Source organism: Vigna angularis, chromosome 8, assembly GCF_016808095.1.
Source record: "Vigna angularis cultivar LongXiaoDou No.4 chromosome 8, ASM1680809v1, whole genome shotgun sequence".
NCBI lineage: Eukaryota > Viridiplantae > Streptophyta > Magnoliopsida > Fabales > Fabaceae > Vigna > Vigna angularis.
The window spans coordinates 5,711,952-5,738,266 of record NC_068977.1 but is presented as its reverse complement, the minus strand read 5'-3'; the positions used below and the strand labels follow the sequence as shown (position 1 = coordinate 5,738,266).

The window sequence follows — 26,315 nt, the reverse complement described above, 5'->3', positions numbered from 1 at the left end:
AAGCCGAATACACTACAAAAAAGTAGGGTATTACCGAAGGCCATAAGCCCTCGGAAAATGCCAAAGGCCGTCGATAATGAGTGTTTACCGAAGGCTTATCGACGGCCAAAAATCCTTCGGTAAATCTCTTGTCGCTAACAATTACCGAGGGCTTTTGCCCTTCGGTAATTACCGAGGGCCAAAAGCCTTCGGTAATTACCGAAGGCCAAAAGCCCTCGGTAATTACCGAAGGGCAAAAGCCTTCGGTAATTACCGAAGGGCAGAAGCCCTCGGTAATTACCGAAGGGCAGAAGCCCTCGGTAATGGCCATTCGAGGGTATTTACCGAAGGGCAAAAGCCTTCAGTAATGACCTGCTTTGGGCATTTACCGAAGGGCAAAAGCCTTCGGTAAAATGTAGAGCAGGTTTAAGAGAAATCTGATTCCTGTGCAACCCACACCTGTATATCAAATTCCAATTACAAACAGACCTGCATATCAGTTTTCAAGCACATACAAACATGCATAATGTGCATCTCAAAGATGCAATCAATTATCAATATCCATTGAACATCAATTAATCGATAGAACATCCATTAATGTATAGATTATGTAATTATAGTTCAAATATAAAACAATGTAACAAAAGGATGTTCTAACATCCAAAGTCTGAAAATAGATCGAAGTAACACTGAAATGATATCAACTCAAAATGTTCTAATATCCAAATGTTTGTCTAACAAGTAATAAGAAAATGAAACCTAATAATGTACATAACTATCATCAGAATGATTTTCATCATCCTGCTCCTCTATTGATGGCTGGACTGGTGTGGGTTGGACTGATGAGGGTTGGACTGAAGTGGGCTGCTGAGTGGCAGCAGGTGATGAGGACGGTCGTGATTGGGTGGGAGGGATATTTTGTAAGTCCTGTGAGGTTTGAGGCAAGACAGTCATGACCAGGGCCTTAAAATTTGTAAACTCTGCTCTGAGATCAGTGAGCTCCTGGTCACGTTGATGGAGTTCCTGCCTGAGTTGAACAACCTCTTCAGCAGCAGTACTGGTGGAAGAAGAAGGCTGGTGCTTCAGAGTACCTCCTCTGGATGCTGTATAGTTTGCTGCAAGCTGTCCCGCACCATACACTCGTCCCTTTTTCTTCCCACCAACGGTGTCGATCCAGCACTGCGTCCTACGGATGTCATCATCTGCATTACTGGCATCATCCGGTGTAGGAGCTGACTCATGTTCAGATCTAACCTGTGAAAGTCTCGTAGAAAAGTCTTCCTGTTGAAACATTAAAAGCAATGTCAGGGAACGATAGTATAACATAAATGAACAATTAGTAATAGTGTTATTTGCTTACATGAGTCTTCCGAGATCTTTCATCAACAAATTGATTAGTTCCCTTCCGAACATGAGTCTGTGCAAAGACCTCATCAACATGCACCGCCCGTCCTAGAGCCTGTGCCTGTAACATAATTAAGAATTACAAGCGTACATATGAAATACAATATACATAACTTATTTATGAAAGAAAAAGTTATGTAATGACATTATACCATACGAATGGCATGCTCATGAATGGTGATCGACCCACCAGTATGCAGGGTGCCACCCCTTTCAGACGCTCTGTTCCGCTGGGCTTTGGCACACTTATTGCGGAACTCTACTGTATTCCAATGGGCCAGTAAAGAGTTCCAAATGTGCTCACCCAGCCAGTTAGGGCGCTGTCCTGCATTCCGGGCATCCCTAAACATCTCTGAGAGCCGATGAGATGCTTTCATGTGGAAATTTCTGTGTATCTGAGTTTTATGTTCAGGTTTCCACTGCACCTTCATCTGTAACATTAAAGAGAACAAACATTGATTACAGAACATACTAAAATAAGACGGACAATTAGTTTAGTGGATTGGTCACCTGAAAACGCTCCCAGAATGGCTTTCTGTCGTCGTGAGGTATTGCTCCCCAAGTAGGCCATGGAGTTAAAAACTGCTGCTTAATTGAACGTGTGATGGCCTGGGAAGCAACCCTAGATGGAATAAACCTGCATAACCAAAGTCATTTCAATTACAATATGGTTTAAACATCAATCAATATCAACAGATTATAAACTTACCCTTTACCATAGGGCTCAATCCATGGTCGATCACCGAGGGGCGGGTCAAGATATTCAGCATCACCACTTGAATCTGGATCAGCAAGTGGTGTGCCAGTGTCAGAAGGAGGTACAGAAGATGAGGAAGGTATAGAAGTAGGGTCAGGGAGAGGAGTGGGGGTAATAACAATAGGGGGAGGAGTGGGGGTGGCAATAAGAGGAGGAGGAAGAGGGTCTGCTGCAGGGGTTGTAGAAGGGTGTGCTGCAGGAGGAGAAGGGTCTACTGCAGTGGTAGTAGAAGGGTGTACTGCACGAGGAGGAGGAGTAGGGTCTACTGCTGGTGTAGGAGTCTGTATACTAGGGGTAGGAGGAGGCCCCACAGATGATGAACTACCGGGAGCATAACTAAAGAGTTCCCCTGTTGAAGAGGGGGTGAGAAAAGGAATCAGGAACTTCTTATTTGATGTTACATACACCTCACTGAGCATTACTCCCTGCTGAAATATACTCGGTCTTATGAAAGTTATTCTTCTATAATGTGCAATAATAATTGATTCTAGATTTCATTTTACCAAATCTAATTCTGGTAACAATCTAAGGCATGCCTTGTTTTGATATGATGGATGACCTCAATGATGAAGGTGGTTTCTCTCATGCTCCGGAATATCTAACATATGGTGTTCACATGAAACAAATAAGGTGGTGTGGCATCCTTCAGGTGATTTTTATAATTTTTTCCACCTCATTTTCTATTAGAGTATATTTTAGCTGATTAGTCTGATACAAAAGTATGGTTCTGGTTAATTGCAAATGTTATATGCTTTTGAACATTTAGTTGTTCAAATTTCAGCCTAGTGGGGGCTTCCATACTTGCTGTTTACTTGGCTTTACTTTATGGAATGTATGTTCCAGACTGGCAATTCACTGTCCATAATCCAGACAGCATATACAATGGAACAACTTTAACTGTAAGCTTCCCGTTGGTTGTCTCTGATACTCTCTGTACACTCATGAAGGGGGAATACAAATTAAACACTATTCATACTCTCTCTGTATACAGTCTCTCTTTTATCCTTCTACATCAATACTTTTATCCTTCTACATCAAGTAGTAAGATTAAGGGTAAATCAATCCTAAGTTCAGTAATGTGCTTAATTCACTCCTTCTATTGTATCAATTATTTGTATTCAAAGAATTACATTATTGAGGTACTATTATTATTAAACAGAGAAATAGCCATGACATGAATGAGATGTGCAGCAAAAAGAGAAGGAGCAAAATTGCATTTATTTGTTTCACTTTCCATCATACAAAAAACTAACACTTCTAAATATCATACAAACATTACCCAGTAGCAAATTTCAGCAATCACTAAACAAGTAACTGAAAACCATACTGACAAAGACGAAATGAATGCATGAAATTAAATTTGTGATGACTTGAGGAAGTAAGTACCTGGTTAAGGCTCCAACACCTGTTTGAAATAAGTGCAGAATGATTGTGAAAACTTAGGCAAACTGAACAACTCACTATGCTCCACCACCAGCTGCAAGAGCAAATCACCTACAAGTATTATTGTTGTTGATAGCCATCACTTTCCAGACCAAATCAATGCACTAGAACAAGTACCAAGAGAGTGAGGTGTTGGGTTAACTTCAACAACACTTTTAAACCATTCAATCAATATCAAACTTCATTTCTAATAAACACTTTTAAGTAATTAAAAACCACATAAGCTCTACAACCATACAATTCAAATAAGTAATGAGAATTAAAAATGAGAATCAATTAACAGTTAGCCAAACAATATGTTGAAACATATTTTTTTGGTGCAGGGAGAGGAACTGAAGCTCTTCTTCCTCTGCTCCAACTCTCCACTTCACTAAGGATTGTCACATTCTTTCTTTCACAATGAAGAAAGCATCAATTAATCTCTGGCAAAGCAATGAAACCAGACATGTTGTTATCACTTCTCTTCCTCTGGTTGCATAGATTTTTACTTATATGTCTACTTTGACTAAATCCAAATAAGAAAACAAAGTCCTGTAGACTAGTTGCCTTTCAATATATATATATATATCCCTCCATAACTTTTGAACCAACGAAAACACTATTGGTTGCTTAAGTAATAGAAAAAAACCTCTTCCTAACATGACATACAATTCTTACTACCCTTGTGCATGTTATGATCTTTACTTGAGTGCATACAATCTGTATAAACATTTTTTTGGACTAATCTTAATTGCTCAACTTCCTGCATTTGGTCATCTTTTATGAAATAACTTTTATGAATATTGTACTAATTTAATCCATAATGGGATCTCTAACATTCTTCGTATATATGAATATTCTAATTAGGCAAGGGCTATCAATCTGATGCACTGTATATGGCCTAAATTTTCAGTGACGAACAATGCACCATCACACTTCAACCTAATATCTCTTCCTTCCACAAATACACTACATTCTGTTCTTAAACCTTCATAATTCATGTAAATCATTCATATAATTTGGTTGATCAACTTATATTATACTATATATATATATATATATATATATATATATATATATATATATATATATATATCGATATAGACGTTACAATGTGCAAAATGACTCAAAAGAATGAAATAGATTACAGAGGGAAATATCTATAAATTCTCAATCTTTTCGGTACTCAGTTAATGTTCTATTTGACCTTTTCTTTCTGTCCCTATGCCATTGCAATTACTTGTATCCTTTTAAGTGCATATTTTGATCTGACTTTTCACCTCATACACGCATTTTTAGTATGTAATTCCAAGCTAAAAGAGAAAACTGATTACTCTGACAATATAATTTTAGATCAAGTTACCCTTTTGTTGGGTCATGATTGGTGCTAATCAAGTCATCCTAAATAGTAGCAATTGCAGCATTTCAAGTAAACTATAGGAACCTACTGTTACCTTAACCTGTTATTATGCATGTATTCTCCTTTTGAAAGTTGTATCTTTTATAATAATAATAAGCATCTACATATGGCTTAACAAGGTGTTTTCAATATTCTTTTGAGACACAATAATATCGGTACATTGTTGTTAAAAACAAATGCAGTGTGGACAAATAAGCAAAGACTTTAGCCGTATCCCTCACGGGTGTTTACCTTCCAATTCCATGTCTTTTTCCCTAGCACCACTAAAATTGCAATAATTTTCCAATGATATTTATTGTTAAACAAAATCTCCAATGCGAATATCAGGCAATACACACATATTCAGGTTAACTCACACATGCATCACAAACAGGGCAGCCACCAAAAAGGTACATAATTTCAAGCAATAATTTGAACTAATAACTCACCTCTACGGTAGCCACAACCCTCCGATACCCTCTGTCGCGCAACCCTTCTCACGCAACGAAAGGTACTTCGTCACACAACCCCTGGATTAGCCTCCCTTGGCAACTACAAGCTCTGTCCACGCCGCGACAACACCTCTTGACGCCGCCAAACCACCGTCGTAAAGAAATAGCAGCTCGACAGGTTGACAATCAATGGCAATGATGGTTTCGGATGGTGAACGACAGAGGGAGGTAGAGCTTAGGGCACGGTATAGTGGAAAGCGGGGACGGGAGTTAGGACAGGCTTTTCGGAAAGTATTCGGAAAAATGGAAGAGGGAAATCCCAAATTCAGATTTCATTAAGTAAATGCATATACCGACGGCCAAAAGCCTTCGGTAAATCGTCTGTGTAATACCGAGGGCCAAAAGCCTTCGGTAATGACCAACTTTAATGACCGCCGGAAAATCCTTCGGTATTATGAATTTTACCGAGGGGCAAGCGGCCTTCGGTAAATTTCCTTCGGTAATCAATGATTTTGTAGTAGTGATAAGAGCACACAAGTCTCAATGATTTATGAGTACTAGAGCACAAGGGAAGAGTTGTTTTTGAGATCAAGAGTGAGCTAGTTTATAGGCTCAGCCAAATACTCTTCCATTCTTCGAAAACGGGCCATCTAACGCATTTAATCGATTAACATAAATATTAATCGATTAATAATGAGTACAACGGCTAGTTTTTCAAATATGAAACCCCCAACGACTAGTTTTTTAAATCTGAAACCCCCAACGGCTAGTTTTAATCGATTATTCTCAGGAATAATCGATTAACTAATCGATTATTAATAGCCTTAATCAATTATTACAGAGGTAATTGGGTTTTCAGTGCCAGCCTCGTTTTAATCGATTAACACTGGGTTTAATCGATTAAAACAGCTTGTGGATGATTCTTAACAGTAAATAAATCAAATATAAATTACAAGAATCAACCCTAATACTTATTTGAGCACTATTACATCAACTTTGATTATTATAAAAGCTTTATAAAATACAAAGATCTTCAATTTGTCTTTATGGATCTTGACTTGTGCAAATCTGTTCATCATCAAAACTTCATCTTTGATTTTTGCTAACATTCTCCCCCTTTTTGATGATGATCAAAAACTCCTTTGATTTAAAGCTTTTAGTAATAATCTGGATAAAACACAACTTATGGAAGAAAAAGTGCATTAGTGAATAAACACAAATAAGCAAATAAGCTCTAAACATTTTCTCCCCCTTTTTTATCATAATTAAAAAGTTGTGTTTGATGTTCTCCCCCTAAGATAATAATCCCCCTTAATAAAAGCATGTATGCATATGAGCTAAAAGTATTTCAAATTTAAAGATTCATTCATACACAATAGGATATTTAAAGTAAATAATTTTAGGATAAAGAACTTGTAAAACATTGTTTAAACATACATTGAACTATATAAGATAGGAATTTTAAAGCATACAAAAATATGGCTAGTTTTTCAAAAATGCAAAACTGAAACGCATTTAAAAATTCAATCCTAAGATATTTCTAAAAATTCTTAGATCTCTTCTAATGTTTACCCCTTTAGATATGCCTCCAACTTCGTAATGATAATCCTCTAGGTTGTTTCCACATTTGTTTAGATCTTCATCTTGAGGATTGTCATCATTCTTCGCTTCATTTGTTGTCTTCTACAAATCTTCATCATTGCCTGCATCTAATTCAACTGACTCAAGAGGTTTTGCCTCAAGGTCTACAATATCATCAAAGAGAACATGCACACATTCTTCTATTTCAAATGTTTTCTGATTGAAAACTATATATGCTTTGTATATTAGAAGATATCCAAAAAAAAAATAGTTTCATCGGCCTTGGAATAAAATTTTCTTAAATTTTGTTTTAAAGAAATTCTAAATATTAAACAATAGGTACCCAACTACTTGTATGGGTCCTTTGGGTTAGATTTAGAAAAAAGAAATCATTTTACAACCCAAACGTATCTACCACTTGGAACACCATAATGCTTAATTTTACATTTATTTGAAGTATGACCCTTTTTCATACAATAAAAGCATGATACAAAGTTTGTGTTCCTATAAGTTGTTCCTTTTTCTACCCATGTTTTACGGGTTATATTATTATGTTTATTTTTAATTTTAGGAACATACTTATTTTTAACAACCTTATTTTCGTTATTTTTACTACATTCTCCTAAGGTTGTGTGTTCTAGTAGTTTCTTAAAATTTTCACAAGAAGCACATTCATCACTACTAGTAAATTTACCCTTTTCAAAAAATAAAACTTTATTTTTCAAATTTTCTTCAAAAATATTTTCAAAATTTAATTTTAAATTTTTATTTTCTTCAAGAATATTTTCAAAGTCTGATTTCAAATTTTTATTTTCTTCAGAAATATTTTCAAAATCTAATTTTAAATTTTTGAAATCCTTTTTCAATTTCTTATGAGCTTTATCTAATTTTTCATATTCTACTATTAAAGGAGCATAAGTTTCATGCAATTCATTTTCACTAATTTGACTATAATTATCAGAATTGCTAGATGTACTTACTTGGCTTCCAGCGTCGTCGTTCACCACTAAACAGATGTTTGCTTCTTCATCAGATTCGCTCAAATCGGAAATTGTTTCGTTGTCATCGTCCCATGCGATATAGGCTTTCTTTTTCTTGAAGTTTTTCTTTTCCTTTAATTCTTCACTTTTCTTTTGATTTGGGCAGTCTGCTTTTAAGTGCCCCTTTTCTCCGCAACCATAACATTTATACTGTGAGAAAGATCCTTGATTTTCTTTCTTTTCGAATTTTAATCTTCCTTTGTCTTTTGATTTCATGAACCTGTTGAGCCTTTTTATCATGAGTCTTAAATTTTCTTCATCTTCTGAATCTTCATCTTCCATTTTGCTCTTGCTCCTTTTTACCTCAGATTTCAAGGCTAGACTCTTTTTCTTGGTTTTTGCTTTTTCTTCTTCTTCATCTAGTCTTCCGAGGTCAAGTTCATGTTCCCTCAACTTTCCAAAAAGTGCCGCCATAGTCATGGTGTTGAGATTTTGTGACTCCGAGATTGCAGTCACCTTTGGTTGCCACGACCTGTCTAAAGACTTCAAGATTTTAATGTTAAGTTCATCGGTATCAAATGACTTACCCAGTCCAATGAGATGATTGACAATGTTGGTGAAGCGTTTTTGAACGTCTGAAATTGTTTCTCCTTGCTTCATCTGGAACATTTCATACTCTTGAATTAGGGAGTTCTTCCTTGCCCTCTTTACGTCATCTGTTCCTTCATGTGTCACTCTGAGTACGTCCCACATTTCTTGAGCAGTTTTGCAGACAGAAACCCTGTAGAACTCATCAACAGTCAATGCTGATGCAATGATATTCCGAGCTTTTACGTCATTCTGAAATCTTTTCTTTTCTTCAATGGTCCATTGACCACGGGGCTTTGGTTCATGTATATTGTTAGTAGGAACAGAAGAACCAGACGCAATAACATCCCAAATTTCACAATCAATAGATTCAATAAATATTTGCATCCTTACCTTCCAGAATGCATAGTTCTCACCTGTGAATAGTGGGGGTCTATTGATTGATGCACCCTCTGCAAAGGTTTGATGTGATCCTGCCATTTGAATGACTATCAAAGCAAGCTCTGATGCCAATTGTTAGAATTGCTGCAGCGGAATTGTTAGCGTGGAATAACAAACCAAGAGGGTTTTTAATACGAACGTGTGCCTTTTAATTTCTACTCAATTAAACTTACCAAGCAAATAATAAAGACAAATAAAGAGAGTAAGGTTGAGAGAAATTTGCACAGATGATTTTATCCTGGTTCGGATCTTACCAATCCTACGTCCAGTCGCTTATCCCAAACAAGATAAACCTTTTTCACTAACACAAAACAATTACAAATTACAATCACAAAGAAACACAATTTGTAAAAGTTTAGAAACCACCTCTCTTGATACCACAAGAGATGAACCTACACCTCCTTTGAGTCTTCACAAAGGATGAACACCTCCTCCGAATACTTCACGAAGGATGATTCTCTTCCGAACACCTCCTTAGACACACCAAGGATGAACCGGCTATTTCCTTTGTCACCGTAGCAGCACTTCACCAGCTCCACAGACAAGAGTTTCACAAGCCGAATAAGAGCACACAAGTCTCAATGATTTATTAGTACTAGAGCACAAGGGAAGAGTTGTTTTTGAGATCAAGAGTGAGCTATTTTATAGGCTCAGCCAAATACTCTTCCATTCTTCGAAAATGGGCCATCTAACGCATTTAATCGATTAACATAAATATTAATCGATTAATAATGAGTATAACGGCTAGTTTTTCAAATCTGAAACCCCCAACGGCTAGTTTTTTAAATCTGAAACCCCCAACGGCTAGTTTTAATCGATTATTCTCAGGAATAATTGATTAACTAATCGATTATTAATAGCCTTAATCGATTATTACAGGGGTAATTGGGTTTTCAGTGCCAGCCTCGTTTTAATCGATTAACACTGGGTTTAATCGATTAAAATAGCTTGTGGATGATTCTTAACAGTAAATAAATCAAATATAAATTACAAGAATCAACCCTAATACTTATTTGAGCACTATTACATCAACTTTGATTATTATAAAAGCTTTATCAAATACAGAGATCTTCAATTTGTCTTTATGGATCTTGACTTGTGCAAATTTGTTCATCATCAAAACTTCATCTTTGATTTTTGCTAACACATATCTCACATATCAGTTTTTTATGATGACAAAAAAAATATTTTATAGTTTTTTGCACAACAAAATGGAAAAACAGTTGGCTGATCTTTACTCTGTTTGTGCGTGAAATGATTGAAATATGAATTTATTGATTGAGAATGAATCATTGGTTGAAATATATTGCACATCTGACAAAAATAATCAATTAGTGTTAAACTGAATTTGGTCACGTAAAATCAGAACAAAACCAGATTTCTCCACTAATGAAGTATAGAGATAACCTAGGTCAAATCCATAGACTCAGCCAAAATTAACTTTTAAAAGTGTAAATTCTTGTTAAGAAAACAAGTGCTGGAGATTACTTCTGAAATGGAGATTACTTCTGATAAGAAGTTTCTGTGTTGTATTTTCATGTAACAAGTTGATCAATAATTCAATACATTCATAAGATTCATAAGCTTCATAATCAAATGTACTCCATGACATGACAAATAATTCTTGTTGTATTTTCATGCGAACATTTTATTATAACTAATAGTATATCCATCTACCAACCATCTTGATATTTTTGAACGAAAATAAAGTTAAAAAAGAGTAATTAAACTTATAAATTGATTGAGTAATGTATATAAAATTTTTGTAAAAGGCAATAAGCTTCAACAAATTTTAGTGCTACACAACCGAGATCTCGCCTTTCTATTTGAGATGATAAAGAGAATGTAGATAATACGACATTTGATATGGGGACAACACTTTAATAGTTAACAACTACAACATGGAAATTCTTAGTCAAATACAGCATAAAAGAAATAATAGATTAACAAAAACAAAACAATTAGGTGATTGAGTGATCCAGATTAGTACCTTTAAAATGCATTAAGTGATTGGCTGATCCATATTAGTCCCTTTAAAATGCATTAGTTGAGCTGGATTGGGTTTATAACTATCATTGAAATCATGATTTAAAATTATACACAATCACAAAAACAAGAAAAAAAAACCCCTAAAAGTATTATTCCTATGCCAAAATACATATAAAACTGAAAAGTAATTATAAAGCCTGAACTGATTCTTTTTCTACTAAAAGTTTTTCTCTACTGGTTGATATAGACTTAAATACTTATTTCGACCTCATGTTAAAAGGTGAATTTCTGTTTAGTATGGGTTTTAAAAATACAGACATTGGATCCCTATGTTATGAAAAGTGTATGAATAAAGTCATGTCTGTTAAGTTGACAGTAATGACGTTAAGTCCATGATGGTCGTATTTTTTTTCTTCTCTCTTCTGCTGTCCAACTTTTTCTGTCTCTTGTTCAGCTTTTTCTTTGATGATTTGTTGAACTTGTTCTTTCTTTATAGACTGATTCATATACTTTTGATAACATAGAGATCTAATGTGTTCATTTTAAAAATCGAATAATGAAAAAAAATTTATCTTACGAGAACGAAGTAAATATTTAAACTTTTTATTATAAGTATTGATTCTTTACTCGCTCCATGTATTAAAATAAAAGTTATGTGATGCATATCATATCATATCATATTATATTATATTTAAAGTGACTCACTAATCACAACGTGCTTATCTAATTAAGAGTGCTAGTCACTATCACAACAGTTGTATTATTGGAGTAGTTTCAATTGTAGGTACAGATATTTATTGAAAACATTTCATAAAGACATCTATCTATGTAAGAAATGACTTTTGAAACAAATACGAAGTCAACAATTAAAGGGTAAAATATGGAAGCAGTGGAAGCTTTGTGTGTATTCTATTTTATATTTATACTTTATAATGCTTTATTGGTTATTTATGTCTTCTAACTAAAATTTACGTAAATATTTATTGGTTATCTATCTCTAATAGAATAAAAAATTCATATTTTTATTTTTACGTATTTTTTTTCATTGGGAGTCTCGTCATATCACGTCTAAATACTCTTTTTAATTACAAAAATATTATTGATTATCTTTTTTACATTAAATATTTAAACATTAGACGTCTAAACAATGATGTTAAAGGTTTTTTCTTGTGTGATTTCTTTTCCTTTTACAATGTCTTTATTTTTACTTAATTTGTTAAAGTGAGACTATTTTTTCTGAACGTTTAATATGGTTTTTATTTTCATAGATTTTATTTAATTTTATTTTTTATTATTTAAATTGTTAACGAAAAAAAATAATATATCACATATTAATTTATAGTTTTTAAAATTTGTAAATATTTTAATTAAAAAATTAAAAAACTGCAAACTGTAACATATATTGTTTATTTTTCATTAAAGATTTAAACAATCATAAAACATCACCAAATTAAAAAGAATTATTAAAATAAAATTATATTAAACATATGAAAAAATATATTAAATAAAATAAATAAAAGTAAAGACTAAAATAATATTTAAACCTTGTATACATAGTCAAACATGCTAGCAGTGAGCAATTAAAGGCTTAGTTGTAGTACAAGTCACAATACATTTATTGTTTTTGGTCCCAACTCTTTAAAATAATTGTTTTGTCAAAATCATAAGAAACGTGTATAATATGTATCAACAATGTTCACCTACTCATCAGCAAACATAAATAAACAAATGAAAATATTATGCGAGAATTTATTGTCTAATTAAACAATAGAGCTAAAATAGAGAAAAATGTCCCTGCATTAGAGGGTTGCAGAAAATACAGACACTCATGATAAATGCCACATATAAATATTAAAACAATATATATATATATATATATATATATATATATATTTAATATGACCCCTTTTTCTAAACATTGTAATAAATTAATTTAATAAATTTACTAGCAGATAGGGCTCAATGAATAATAGATAAATGAATTGGTCAAAGAATCATATATTTACTTGGAAGTCAAGAACAACATGTCGTCATTTTATTATTTAATTAATAATTCATTAACGTTGGATATGACTATTGTAATTGAACCTATAATATATATATATATATATATATATATATATATATATATATGTATATGTATATGTGTGTATGTATGTATATGTATGTAATAGGAAGCAGTTGAATAGAACCTTCTCAACTTCGAAAACGACATGTAAATGAGCCAAACTAATCTTGTGGAATCCAAGATCCTCACCTAATTAAAGAGAAAATATGTAAAATTGAAAACTTTTCACCGAACCCAATTTCATTATAATTATAACAACACAACTACTTTTTATAATATTTAAAAATATATATTAAAATAATAATAATAATAATAATAAATATAAATAAAATATTATTATAAAATAACCCAATACAAAATGCCGGTGTGAAACCAAAGTTAAACTTTTTTAAAAATATTTTAATATTATCTCTCTTGAATCTTTAAAATACATGAATTGTAATATAATTTAAAATACCAAAATTAAAATTAGTGTAAATGATGATATTTTGAACAGTAATGAGTTGAATTGGAAGAACCCTAATCACAGTAAACAATAGCATGATTGGTTGCACGGATAATGGAAGGCAGAAATCTTATCTTATCATGTATAAAGGAACCCCTTTCATATCCACACATCAGAGAGAGAGAGAAATAATGGAGAAGAAAAATATAGCAACAAGAAGAGCACATTGCTTGGTGTTAGCATACCCTGCATATGGCCATATCAACCCTATGCTGCAGTTGTCGAAGGTGTTGCTTCGTGAAGGAGTGAGAGTAACGTTTGTGACAACTATTTTCTACGCGAATATTGTGCAGAAAGTGCCTCCTCCCATTACACTCGAAACCATTTCTGATGGGTTTGATGAAGTTGGCTATACAGGTGCTGCCAGCCACAAAGAATACACAGAGAAATTTTGTGAAGTTGGGTCACTCACCTTTGCTGAGCTTCTTGAGAAACATGGAAGATCAGAAGATGATCGTGTTGATTGTGTTATCTATGATTCATTCTTCCCTTGGGCATTGGATGTTGCTAAGAGATTTGAGATAGTTAGTGCTGCTTATCTCACTCAAAACATGACTGTGAACAGTATATACTATCATGCTCAAATGGGAAAGTTGCAGGTTCCACTCAAACAAGATGAAATTTCCCTTCCCACCTTGCCTAAACTTCAACCTCAGGACTTGCCTACATTTTTCCTTACTTACGAAAAGCAACCATTTCTGCTTCCTTTTCTTCTGGACCAGTTCTCCAACATCAACAAAGCTGATTGGATCCTCTGCAACACATTATACGACATGGATAAAGAGGTATGAATGTTAAGGTACTATTATTTTCACGTCGGAAAGAAAAAGACATGACAGTATTAAATGCTTATAATATAAACGAAAATAATATTCTGAAACAGATTTTTAAATAATATTTTGATATCACACGTATTCTTTTTTTAATTGATATTCATTAATGTATTAACGTATTTTAAATTCAATGAAATGATAACTAAGTGTTATTTTGTTTAATTGATTCATTATTTAATCGTTACTATATTAACATATTTTAAATTCAATGAAAAGATAACAAGTATATTATATTAAAATATTGTAAGGAAATTTGTATTAAGATATAATTGTACTAATAAAAATTTCTTGTTAAAGGATAGCTATCCTTTTTCACATTGTTTTACCCTTAATCTCTCTCTTGTTTTACAAATACAAGATATCTCTAAAACTGGATGCACCACTTGATCGGAGACAGTTTGGTCACTAAAAATGTTAACTTTTGTATTAATAAAGAAAGAGAAAAATTAAAAAATAAAATAATGAAAATTAAATATATACAAAAATTTGTTGGATGTTAAAATAATAATATCTAAAATATGAAGTATTGTGAGTTTAAAATTAATTCGACCCTCTAAAACTTTATAAAATTGATTTGGTGATAAATAATTTGGTTACACTATATTGTAATGCAGTTTTATTTTTAGTCAATTTTGTACCTCTATCATTCTCATTACACGAAGAACATACTCACTACCTTAATATGATATAAAAGATACAAGAGTTTATCATAACCGAAATATGAATTTATCCTATCCACCATAAATCGGGTTCTTCTTGATTCTAGTCCTCAATGTCATTAGTATTAAGATATGTGTTGGAGATTGTTAAAAACAAGATAAAATTATAAGTATTAATTGTTAGACCAATTTTATAAGATTAATATACCTTGGTTTTTACTTGGTTCCCGAGGTTATTTCCATTTTAACTTTTACTGCTTCTACTAGAAAACTATAAATCTTTGTTTCTGTACATGGATAAAAGGTTGTTTTAGGCGTGGGAAGAATTCATGACCCTTAAATGATTACAAGAATTCATGACCCTTAAACTTAAATGGTGGCAGCTATTAAAATTTTAACCTTTCTTTTTGTAAAATTTGGCATGAATATTGTTTTAACCAGATCTTTTATTTAGATTGTAGATGGATTCAAGGAGATTTGGCCTAAATTTAGGTGTATTGGACCAAATATACCATCTTTCTTCTTAGACGAACAATATGAAGATGATCAAGATTATGGGGTGACAGAATTGAAGAGGGATGAATGCATAGAATGGTTAGATGATAAGCCAAAAGACTCTGTTGTTTATGTATCATTTGGGAGTATTGCAAGCTTTGAGAAGGAGCAAATGGAAGAAATAGCTTGTTGTTTGAAAGAGTGTTCACATTACTTTCTGTGGGTGGTTAGAAAGTCAGAAGAGGCCAATCTCCCAAAAGGTTTTGAGAAGAAAACGGAAAAGGGTTTTGTAGTGACATGGTGCTCCCAGCTAAAAGTCCTGGCTCATGAGGCTATAGGATGTTTTGTGACACATTGTGGTTGGAATTCGACGTTAGAAACTTTGTGCTTAGGAGTGCCAACAATTGCAATACCATTTTGGTCAGATCAAAGCACGAATGCAAAACTTATGGAAGATGTTTGGAAGATGGGAATTAGGGCTCCCTTTGATGAAAAAAAGGTTGTGCGAAGAGAAGCTCTGAAGCATTGCATAAGAGAAATAATGGAGAATGAGAAAGGAAATGAGTTGAAAAACAATGCCAATCAATGGAGGACTTTAGCTGTGAAGGCTGTTAAAAGTGGTGGAAGTTCTCATAAAAGTATTCTAGAATTCGTAAATAGCTTCTTTCATTAGTAGTACATGCATGAAAACGATCACTACTATGACAACTATGCATTTTTTAAGTTTTTTTTTTTACTAGCATATTCTAAGGTTAATGGTGATGTTGTAGGTATGTTTAATTCATTTAAGAAGATAAATATTTTTTAATAAAATAATACTTTAATTTTGACATCTAGAATAAACTTATTTTCAAAAAATGAAAATAAATAAATAAATAACAGTTGCAGTGGAAAAGAGAGAAGAAAGTAGAAAAACATCGTCGTTTTACTAGTATGAGGTTGTTTGCTAACTGTTAAACTGATATTCAAATAAAATAATAATATACTTTTGTTATAAGCGACAAAAAATATATATAACAAGGCACATGGAATAACAGAGTTATTGTCCCCCAATGCTCCCTCCATAACTAGTTTCATTTTTCATAAATTTTTGCATAAGAAAGATGATAACACATGCCCTTTTTTAATTTTATTTTCTAAAATATTATTAATTTATTGATTTAACTTATTTTTTAATATTAAATAATGTTGTTTTTTTAAATTTTATGTTTTTAAATGTTATTGAAATTGATAGTTGGTACGCATAATAAAGTCATTTCATTTCATTTTATTTTATTGTTCTCTACCATGGATGCTGCTTAGAATTAATAAATCATTCATGATGTTTATTCTAAATTCAATCAAACACTCCATATAGCACTGCATGTGCATCAAACCCTTGTCCAACCATTTTACACTGTATCCTAAGAAGTGATTTTCAAGCATTTTACACTTGTTCCCATCCCTACATATATATAGTTTGCTTATTTAGCTTGCATTCTTCGTTCATAAATAGTAAAAATTAAGAACCAAATTATACTTAATTTAAAATATCGAGGGATTAATTTTCAGTTTAAGATATTTTTTTTATAAATTAACTAAAGTCTATAATAAGATTACACGTACTTTGACCATGATTTTAATCACTTTTAGAGATGAGAGAATAGAGTTTTTTAGTCCACTTATTTAGTGAGATAATAAAACAAGAGCTTATTTAAGAGTGAGTTGAGACTCACGTATGGATAATAAGTCAAATTGACGCCGTAACATGGAAACCTTAAAAGCATAAAAAAGAAATTGAACAAATTGAATGTTAAAAGTAGTGGTGACTCCAGAAGATTTTTAATTTCCACTTATTTGCTTCGATTGTTTGTGTTTCTTTAAAGCGTAATTAATAAAATATTGAATGGGATTATTTTAAAACAAAATTAAATTTGAATATCTATTACGAATTTTATGGTTTTAGTTCTTTAAAAATCAACCTGATAGTTAAACAACTTCAAGTGAACATTCAAACTATCATTTATGTTTTATTTTTTACTTTTCTACCATTTGGAGAGTCTTGTTTCCTTTATTTTCTTATAGAGAGACATGATTTATTTGTATTTTTCTTTTTCAATATTTTATACAAAGACAAAATCCCTAATGAAAATTAAAATTGATCAGATGATGATAACATGGAAGCTTTCAAAGATCTAAAAAATGAAATGAATTTTAACAAATAAATAATTCATTTATAACTTATAAAGGGCGCATTCTCTCACTCAATTGAAATATTTCTAATAACATATTTTAAACCAAATTCTCTTTATTAAATATAATAAGTCACATTTAAGTTTGAAATAGAACAAAAAATAAGATGGTAAGAAAAAGAAATCAAACCTTCATAATATAATTATTATCAAAGGGTTTGAGGATTTATAATATATTTAATTATAATTCAAAATTGTTGTACATATACAGAAACAAAGTTTAATAACATAACTCACTTAAAACAAAAACAAAGTTAATTGCTTATTTCTTCAATTTGTTGAAGATTTTTCTTATAAATTATCATACACAAAACATGATTGGGTATTTTGAGATCAACCTTTGTAATTTTGTGGGTACTTAAGTCATACCAAACTAGTGCACCGTCGTGTGTTTGAAAGAGTATATAACCCATATTCCTTGCTCCAATAGGTCTTGTAATGCAAGGTGAGGATCCAAGAGTGAAGAGTTTAGTCCATGTTTCTTTCTTACCAAGTTCAGTCAAAATTGATATATAAAATGTAGTGTTATATCCATAAGTCGACATCAAAGCAATTGACCCATTTAAGAGAAACAAGTACCACCGCATATAACCTCTATTAAAATTATCACATATGTCTAAAGGTATGTCTAAAGGTGTGGGAGTTGTATAATATGTCTCATTCCTCATGTCAAATGACACCAAGCATGGATCCCAGGAGCGATCACCATCAGTTCGACATAACCAATGACACATTCCGTCAAAGTAAAATTTACCATCAATTCCATACTCAATTCCATACACTGCAGGAGTGATATCAATTTTAAGTTTTCTCCAAGAGTTACTTCTTACGCTATAAATCTCAAATAAGCGTGTGTAATCCCATTTAGTGTAACCATATTCCGGTATAGCTTCTTCAGGTTGCACACTTCTAATCACCTTATAATCATCTTGAATGCCATCATAACCAAAACCCAAATATGTAATGCTAACACAGGCATCAAGTGGTACATACTCAACTGGACTATGAGGAATGACCTTTAATTCACCAGTAGTTGGATTCCATAAATATACAGAGTGGTTCTGATGGATGAAAAAGCAAAGAATTCCATTAACACTAGAAGAACCCAAAAAATTCAATTCAGGAAAACAACCCTTTAGTGGATTTGGCCAGTTTAATTTGTCGACGTTTTGAAACCTCTCACCAGAAAGTAAAAAGAAGGAGGGCTTATGATTAGTTTCTGTGTCAATTTCTTTGAGACATAGAATGATAGATATATCATCATAGAAGGAATTATGATTAGATATGAAATTAGTATGAAAGAGATCTACGAAAAGTGAATTTTCAAACAAGAGGGCCCATGATTTACATAGGCTTCCAAATCTCTTAAGAGATTTCAAAGGAAGTTTGACAAGAATCAAGAATGTCAGATCATCAGGTAAGTGATTATGACACTTTTGGGCCACAGACGTGTTCTCCATCTCTTGTTTATGCCAAAAGTTAATGACTTGCCAATGATCTTTGGTGTTCTCACTCCAAAGGTAAATGGGATGGGTAATGAGTTGGCAATGTTTGTTAACAAGATTCTTGATGGTGGCCTCTTCCAAGTACTCCAACTAATAAAGAAAAAAAAATTAAGTGAACAAAGGAAATAACATGAAAAATAGGGATAAGTTAATTTGTTTACCTGATCATCCTTTAGGAAAAGAGTGATTTTGGTTCCCCTTGGGACATGTTGGGCATTAATATCCTTGGTAACAATAAATGAGCCATCGGGTTGAGATTCCCAAATATATTGTCCTAGGTCATTATACTTAGAGGTGATATTAACCTTTTCAGCAACCAAAAAAGAAGAGTAGAAGCCAACATCCAAATTATGGATCAAATCTAAAATAGAACATGCACTTAATCAACACAAAAAACTACAATTAAACAACATGTAATGCGAATGAGAATAGATCAAATCTAACGTAGAGTGGAAGCCAACACACACAAAATTACAATTAATCAACATGAAATGCGAACGAAAATGGAACATTGTCACCAACATACCATCCTTGGTCATGCCAATACCATTATCGATGACCAAAAGTGTTTTGTTTTCCTTTTGAGGGACCAATCTAATAAACAATTCATCATGTAAATTGTTCATGCCCGTGAGCCTCTCAAATCGACTTTTATCCAAAGCCTATAAAGGCATACATTGATTAATAACAATTTCAAAAAAGAAATGTACAAATATAAAATCAAATTTTAAGAAACAACATACATTACAAGCATTGTTGATAAGTTCGCAAAGGAAGATTTCTTTGTTTGAATAGAAAGTTCTTTTCATAAGGTTGAATATCTCGCTCATGTCTCCCTTCGAAACTAATGTCTGAACATTCTCCATTGCAATTGTTTTGTAATGATCAAAAATTAATTTGAAACAAAATTACTAATAACCTTCTTTTATATTCATTAACACATTCGCTAAGTATAACCACTTAATACGGTATCATCTTTAATATTTACTTCCAATTAATTAATTTTAAAATAGTTATTTAATTTTAAACTTTGTTGAATTAATTTTTAAAGTTATTATTTAATCCTAATTATCTTCCATTTTAGTATTGTTTAATTTTTGTTGAATTATTTAAACATGAAATATTTTCTTTTACAATAAATTACTAATTAAGTCATTATCTTTTTAGAGCATAAAATAGAAGAATTTTAATTTCATTATTATAAAAAATATTATTAAAAATATATTTTAAGTTATTAATAAAAATAAAACAAAAATTTATTGTGCGTTTCATGTTATATAATTATACTAATTAAAATATTTTGAAATTTTATTAATTAAATTTATTTGAACGTATTAGTATATTCTAATAATATTTTATTCAATATAATTCTTCACTTAAGACAGTGATTTTTTTTTAAATAAAATCAAAGATATTAAAAATATTGTTCACATTTAAAAACTTTACTCACACTTTCTCTTATTCTTTTTCTTTGTTAAATAAATTAGTAGTGTACCATAGTTTTAGAAGGACAACTATTGTCTCCGCCAATAAATTGCTAAACCTCTTAGTGACTTCATTTGAATACTCTTCTAAGAAATTATGGTCTGCTTCATATGAAACATGTCGACTAAGAGTATTATTCATCATTTCTTCAATATACATAAATTGATCCATCTTAGAGGTATATACAAAAGTGCTTGAACTAAAGGACTGTCACAATCACATCAACGTAGAGAATTTCTTCACCACGAAATATCCAAATCTTATAATTTGGGATAATTCCTTTTAGTATAAGTGAACTTTAACTGTTAGAAGAAAAGAAAGGATGAAAATTGTGTATCTTATTCGATCATAAGGAAAGAGTACAATTGATATATATAGTCGTTTAAAACAATATAAAAATGGAATATAAATATAAAAACATAATATAAATATATGAACATAAATGCACATATATGAAAGGAAAATAAATTAAATCCAATATCCCTTCAAGCTGCAACATATATATCCTTAATGATAAGCTTGCACAACAAAGATTGAAATTGTGTCGGAGGTAAAGCTTTAGTATGAGTGTCCACAAGTTGGGCTAAAGTAGAAATGGGCAGGAGCTTAATTACACCAGCTTGAACTTTATCCCTTATGAGATGACAATCAATTTCAATATGCTTTGTCCTTTCATGCATGGTTGGATTATGTGCAATTTGTATAGCAGATTGATTGTCACAAATCAGAGGAACTAGTTGTGGTAGAGGTTGTTTCAAATCATGGAGCAAATACATAAGCCATTGAATTTCACATGTTGTGGAAGCTAAGGCTCTATATTCTGCTTCGGTTGATGATCTAGATATAGTACCTTTCTTCTTGGATTTCCCGCTGATTAAGGATGCACCATAGAACACATTAAAACCAGTCATAGACCTTCTAGTGTCAGGGCAAGCAGCCCAATCAGAATCACTAAAAGCCTTGAGAGCATGTTTTGTGTTGGAGGGAAAGAATAACCCTTGTCCTGGATTGTTCTTGATATATCTCAGGATCCTTATTACTGTTGCATAGTGTTCTTCCAAAGGATTGGAAAAAAATTGACTGAAAGTACTAACAACAAAAGATAAATCTCGTCTCGTGTTGGTTACATATAATAACCTGCCATGAAGTCTTCTATAGGCATGCACATCTGAATAGGGTTTCCCTTCTGTCTTGAAAAATTTTGTGCCTGGTTGTATGGGAGTAGAAACAAGTTGACATTCCAACAATCCTGCATCTTCTAGTAACTCTAGAGCATACTTCCTTTGTGACAAATTAATGCCCTATTGAGATCTTGCAATTTCTAAGCCCAAAAAATACTTGAGTTGGCGTAGGTCTTTAATCTTGAACTTTGCATTCAATAGATCCTTCACAGTTTGGATTTCCTAGATGTCATCACCTGCCAAGACTATATCATCTACATAAACAAGTAAGATGGTGATATGAGCAGAATCACTTTTGACAAAAAGTGAATAATCTGATTTTAATTGTATGTAGCTCAAAGAAAGTAAAGTAGTTGTCAACTTGAAATTCCATTGTCTAGAGACCTGCTTGAGTCCATATAAAGACTTCAACAACTTGCAAACTTGCCCTGGTTTTTCTGTTTTGTAGCCAAGAGGAAGAGACATGTATACTTCTTCATCTAGATCCCCATGTAAAAAAGCATTATTTACATCTAGTTAATGTAAATACCAATGTTTAGAAGCTGCTAAAGCCAGAACCAATCTTACTGTTGTGAGTTTGACAACAGATGAAAAAGTCTCAAAGTAATTGTTGTGTGTAGCCTTTGGCTACTAACCTTGCCTTGTATCGTTCATCAGCATGCCTCTTTATTTTGTATACCCATTTATATCTGAAAGGTTGTTTTCCATAAGGTAGATCAGTCAAAACCCAAGTTTTGGTATTTAAATATGTGCATTGCATCATATAATTCTATATCTTAGCTTCTTTGTGAGTTTGCATCATTTTAGCAAATTAGACTCAATTTTTTTACATTTGACATTTGCATCATTGCATTGAGTCTAGGTTTATATTCTCATTTTACATTTCACTTAGTTCGGTCGTTGCATATAAAGCTTAACAAGGGTAATATAAGTTATAGCTTAACAAGCACCATCTTCTTAGATTCGATACCCAGGATTTCCTAATACAACTTATAAGAGAAATTTTGGAATTGCTATCTAAATTTTATAAGGTTTAACAAATTAAACATTTTGTATTAATATTGTTGATAAGGATAACTATGTATAGTTGAACTCATATCTCACATATCAGTTTTTTTATGATGACAAAAAAAATATTTTATAGTTTTTTGCACAATAAAATGGAAAAACAGTTGGTTGATCTTTACTCTGTTTGTGCGTGAAATGATTGAAATATGAATTTATTGATTGAGAATGAATCATTGGTTGAAATATATTGCACATCTGACAAAAATAATCAATTACTGTTAAACTGAATTTGGTCACGTAAAAACAGAACAAAACCAGATTTCTCCGCTAATGAAGTATAGAGATAACCTAGGTCAAATCCATAGACTCAGCCAAAATTAACTTTTAAAAGTGTAAATTCTTGTTAAGAAAACTAGTGCTGGAAATGGTCATGGTGCAACTGTACTTATGCTAAGAAATTTTTTGCGGTGTAAGTTAGGTAGCATAATCTTGGAATTAGATATTCTCCTTGTGCAAGCAATTGATATGCATAATCCTGATTTTTATTCTCAGTAATGGTACTACAACGTACTTTTACATTTATTTAATGTAACGTATAAAGATAAAATGGTTATAAAAGTGTAATTTTTTATATTTTTTTAAAAAAAAAGAAAGTAAAAGATAAGTAAGAATAATATCAAATGAATATAAAATATTTAGGTGTATCGATAATTTTTCTTACTTCTCCTATATGCAATTATATCCCTACTAGGTGTTTTGTTTTGGGTTTGCTTGACTCGTATAACTGTTGTGGCTCCATGACTTTATAAATAAATACTCCTGTTGTTTTATTTGACATAGTTTATCATTGTTCAATGGTTGGACATGGATTATAAAATTTATAGGTGGCTTACGTTAAATTAAACCATGCTTATGGTACGGCAGTTTTTTTTTATAGTTTATCTTAAGTATCAATATATTTTAGTCAATACAATTATTCACTTAACATAATGAAGTTTGAAGGGAAAAAAATCAGAGATATTAAAAAATTATTAAAAATATTTTTACTTTTAAATACTTGGTTTAATTGCTTGTTTTGTCCCTAGTTTGGCTGTAACGTGTCAAGTTAGTCCACACTTTTAAGAAAGTTTCAATTACGTCCAAACTTGGTTTAAAAGTGTCAATTTCGTCCAAACGTAGTAAAATTTGCTTCAATCAAGCCCCTTCCGTTAAATCCACATAAACGGACGTTAATTCTTTTTCTCTCCTCTGTTGCTCTGCTCCTCTCCTCTGCTCCTCTGCACAACAGCAGACCCTCTCTTTCTATTTTTCTGAAGCACTTTCTCTATGCCATTGTTTATTATTTAAGTTTAATAAGTTTATTTTTAAATGCAGTGATATATGATGTTATTTATACATCAATTCTGCAACATGAACGATGATTCCTAATCATGCACTACTATCTGATCTCTCTGCAGTTTTTTTTTTTACTTTATAGCTAATATTATTTTTCACATTATTCTTTAAGGATGCTTTTTTGTACTTTCAGGCCACGGTGGCCTAATCCTGATAACTTGTTTTCCCTAAATACTGTTGTCGTTTTAAGCTAGAGTCTAATATTGTTCTGCAATCTGTGATGATTTTTAGAAGTACTCTGATTAATAATCTGTGATGATTTTTAGAAGTACTCTGATTAATAAAATCTGTGATGATTTTTAGAAGTACTCTGATTAATAATCTGTGATGATTTTTAGAAGTACTCTGATTAATCAGTGATTATTTTACCAAATCACCATCTTTCGGCTGAGATTGCAGAATGGTATTCTCCTGCATGAATTTGTATAAATTTCATTCATGGGCATGGCTAGCCGTTACTTAACATGATACTTCACTTTTATTTTCTTTTAATTTTTTAAATCATGCTAGCTATGACTGAGTGAAAATTTCCTGACATGTTAATGTAGGATTATACTTTTCCTTTTTTTTATCATTTTGGTGCTAGGATTATATTCAAAAGAAAGAGAGGGTCTGTTGTTGTGCAGAGGAGCAGAAGAGAGGAGCAGAGCAATAGAGGAGAGAGAAAAAGAATTAACATCCGTTTATGTGGATTTAACGGAAGGGACTTGATTGAAGCAAATTTTACTACGGACGAAATTGACACTTTTAAACCAAGTTTGGACGTAATTGAAACTTTCTTAAAAGTGTGGATTAACTTGACACGTTACAGCCAAACTAGGGACAAAACAAACAATTAAACCTAAATACTTTACTCCCTCTTTCTCTGTTTCTCTTTCTCTGTCTCAATATATAAAATAAATGGTAATGTAAGAAGGGATGAATACAACATGTAAACATTTTATTATCGCTGTATGGAGACGTGATAGAAAAAAATTAGACGAAAAATGAAGAGAAATCCTAAAAAAAATATATTTTTGTGAGTAAGCAAAATAATAAAATAAATAAAATACAATAGAATATAAAATATAATACAATACAGGTTAATAAATGAAACTTGAATAATAATTTTCCATTGATGGATGGAATGACTTTTTTATATCGACTCTGTATTAATTCAAATCTATTGACAAATATGAAAACTGAATCATAAAACAACCTAAATAGTTCTGCATGCCTCAATCATATAATTTTCACCCAAAGAAAAACCTTCAGTATTATATGAAAACTATAATTTAATAACTTCCAAAAAAATAATAAATTAATTTCACATCACTAATTAAAAATAATAAAAAATTATTACAACAATAATAGTGTTTATTGTCCTGACTGAAAAGAACATATATAAGCTATCACACAAGGTTAGTCCGTCATCAGATTTACAAATAAAATCAATTTTTCCAAATTTTCACCTGCCAAACCACTCACCACTTTCTCTTCTAAAATTGACCACTACACTAACCTAATGACTAACCAAAAACTCAGCAACTATTAACTTCCTCAAAACAGCAACTCATTGAAAATAATTCATCAAAACTCAAACCAAAAACCACTAAACTTGCAACTTAGGTGTTTTGGATGCTGCTTAGAATTAATATTCTTGGTTTTTAATTGGGTGAATCCAATTATCAGTTTGCATTTTTAGGGATTCTGATTAAGAACCCAAAGACCTCAAACTGAGTCTTGAATTTCAATTGATACATGCCAAGAAATTTTAATTCTGAATTTCAACCACTGGATCCTAAGAAGTGATTTTCAAGCATTTTACACTTGTTCCCATCCCTACATATATATAATTTGCTTATTTAGCTTGAATTCTTCTTTCATAAATAGTAAAAATTAAGAACCAAATTATACTTAATTTAAAATATCGAGGGATTAATTTTCAGTTTAAGATATTTTTTTTATAAATTAACTAA

At 31.8% G+C, this 26,315-nt stretch overlaps 2 protein-coding genes and 1 non-coding gene across 3 annotated transcripts; 2 read left to right on the top strand and 1 right to left on the bottom strand.

The window, feature by feature from the left end:
* Nucleotides 1-320: 320 nt before the first annotated feature.
* On the bottom strand, nt 321-2,559 carry LOC128193686 (uncharacterized). Its single transcript, XM_052867756.1, has 7 exons — nt 2,356-2,559; nt 2,100-2,165; nt 1,894-1,992; nt 1,536-1,814; nt 1,340-1,444; nt 959-1,260; nt 321-438 (listed from the first exon to the last, which is right to left on the bottom strand). The coding sequence occupies exons 1-7, from the start codon at nt 2,557-2,559 to the stop codon at nt 321-323; spliced, it is 1,173 nt and encodes a 390-aa protein (XP_052723716.1).
* An 11,081-nt stretch (nt 2,560-13,640) lies between these two features.
* Nucleotides 13,641-16,294, top strand: LOC108318773 (mogroside IE synthase). Its single transcript, XM_017556169.2, has 2 exons — nt 13,641-14,350; nt 15,512-16,294. Exons 1-2 carry the CDS (start codon nt 13,646-13,648, stop codon nt 16,223-16,225), a joined length of 1,419 nt encoding a protein of 472 aa, XP_017411658.2. The 5' UTR covers nt 13,641-13,645; the 3' UTR covers nt 16,226-16,294.
* Nucleotides 16,295-24,673: 8,379 nt separating this feature from the next.
* LOC128193837 (small nucleolar RNA Z196/R39/R59 family) lies at nt 24,674-24,755 on the top strand. The gene has a single exon (XR_008245146.1). It is a non-coding gene; the product is annotated as a small nucleolar RNA Z196/R39/R59 family (small nucleolar RNA).
* The last annotated feature ends 1,560 nt before the right edge of the window (nt 24,756-26,315 follow it).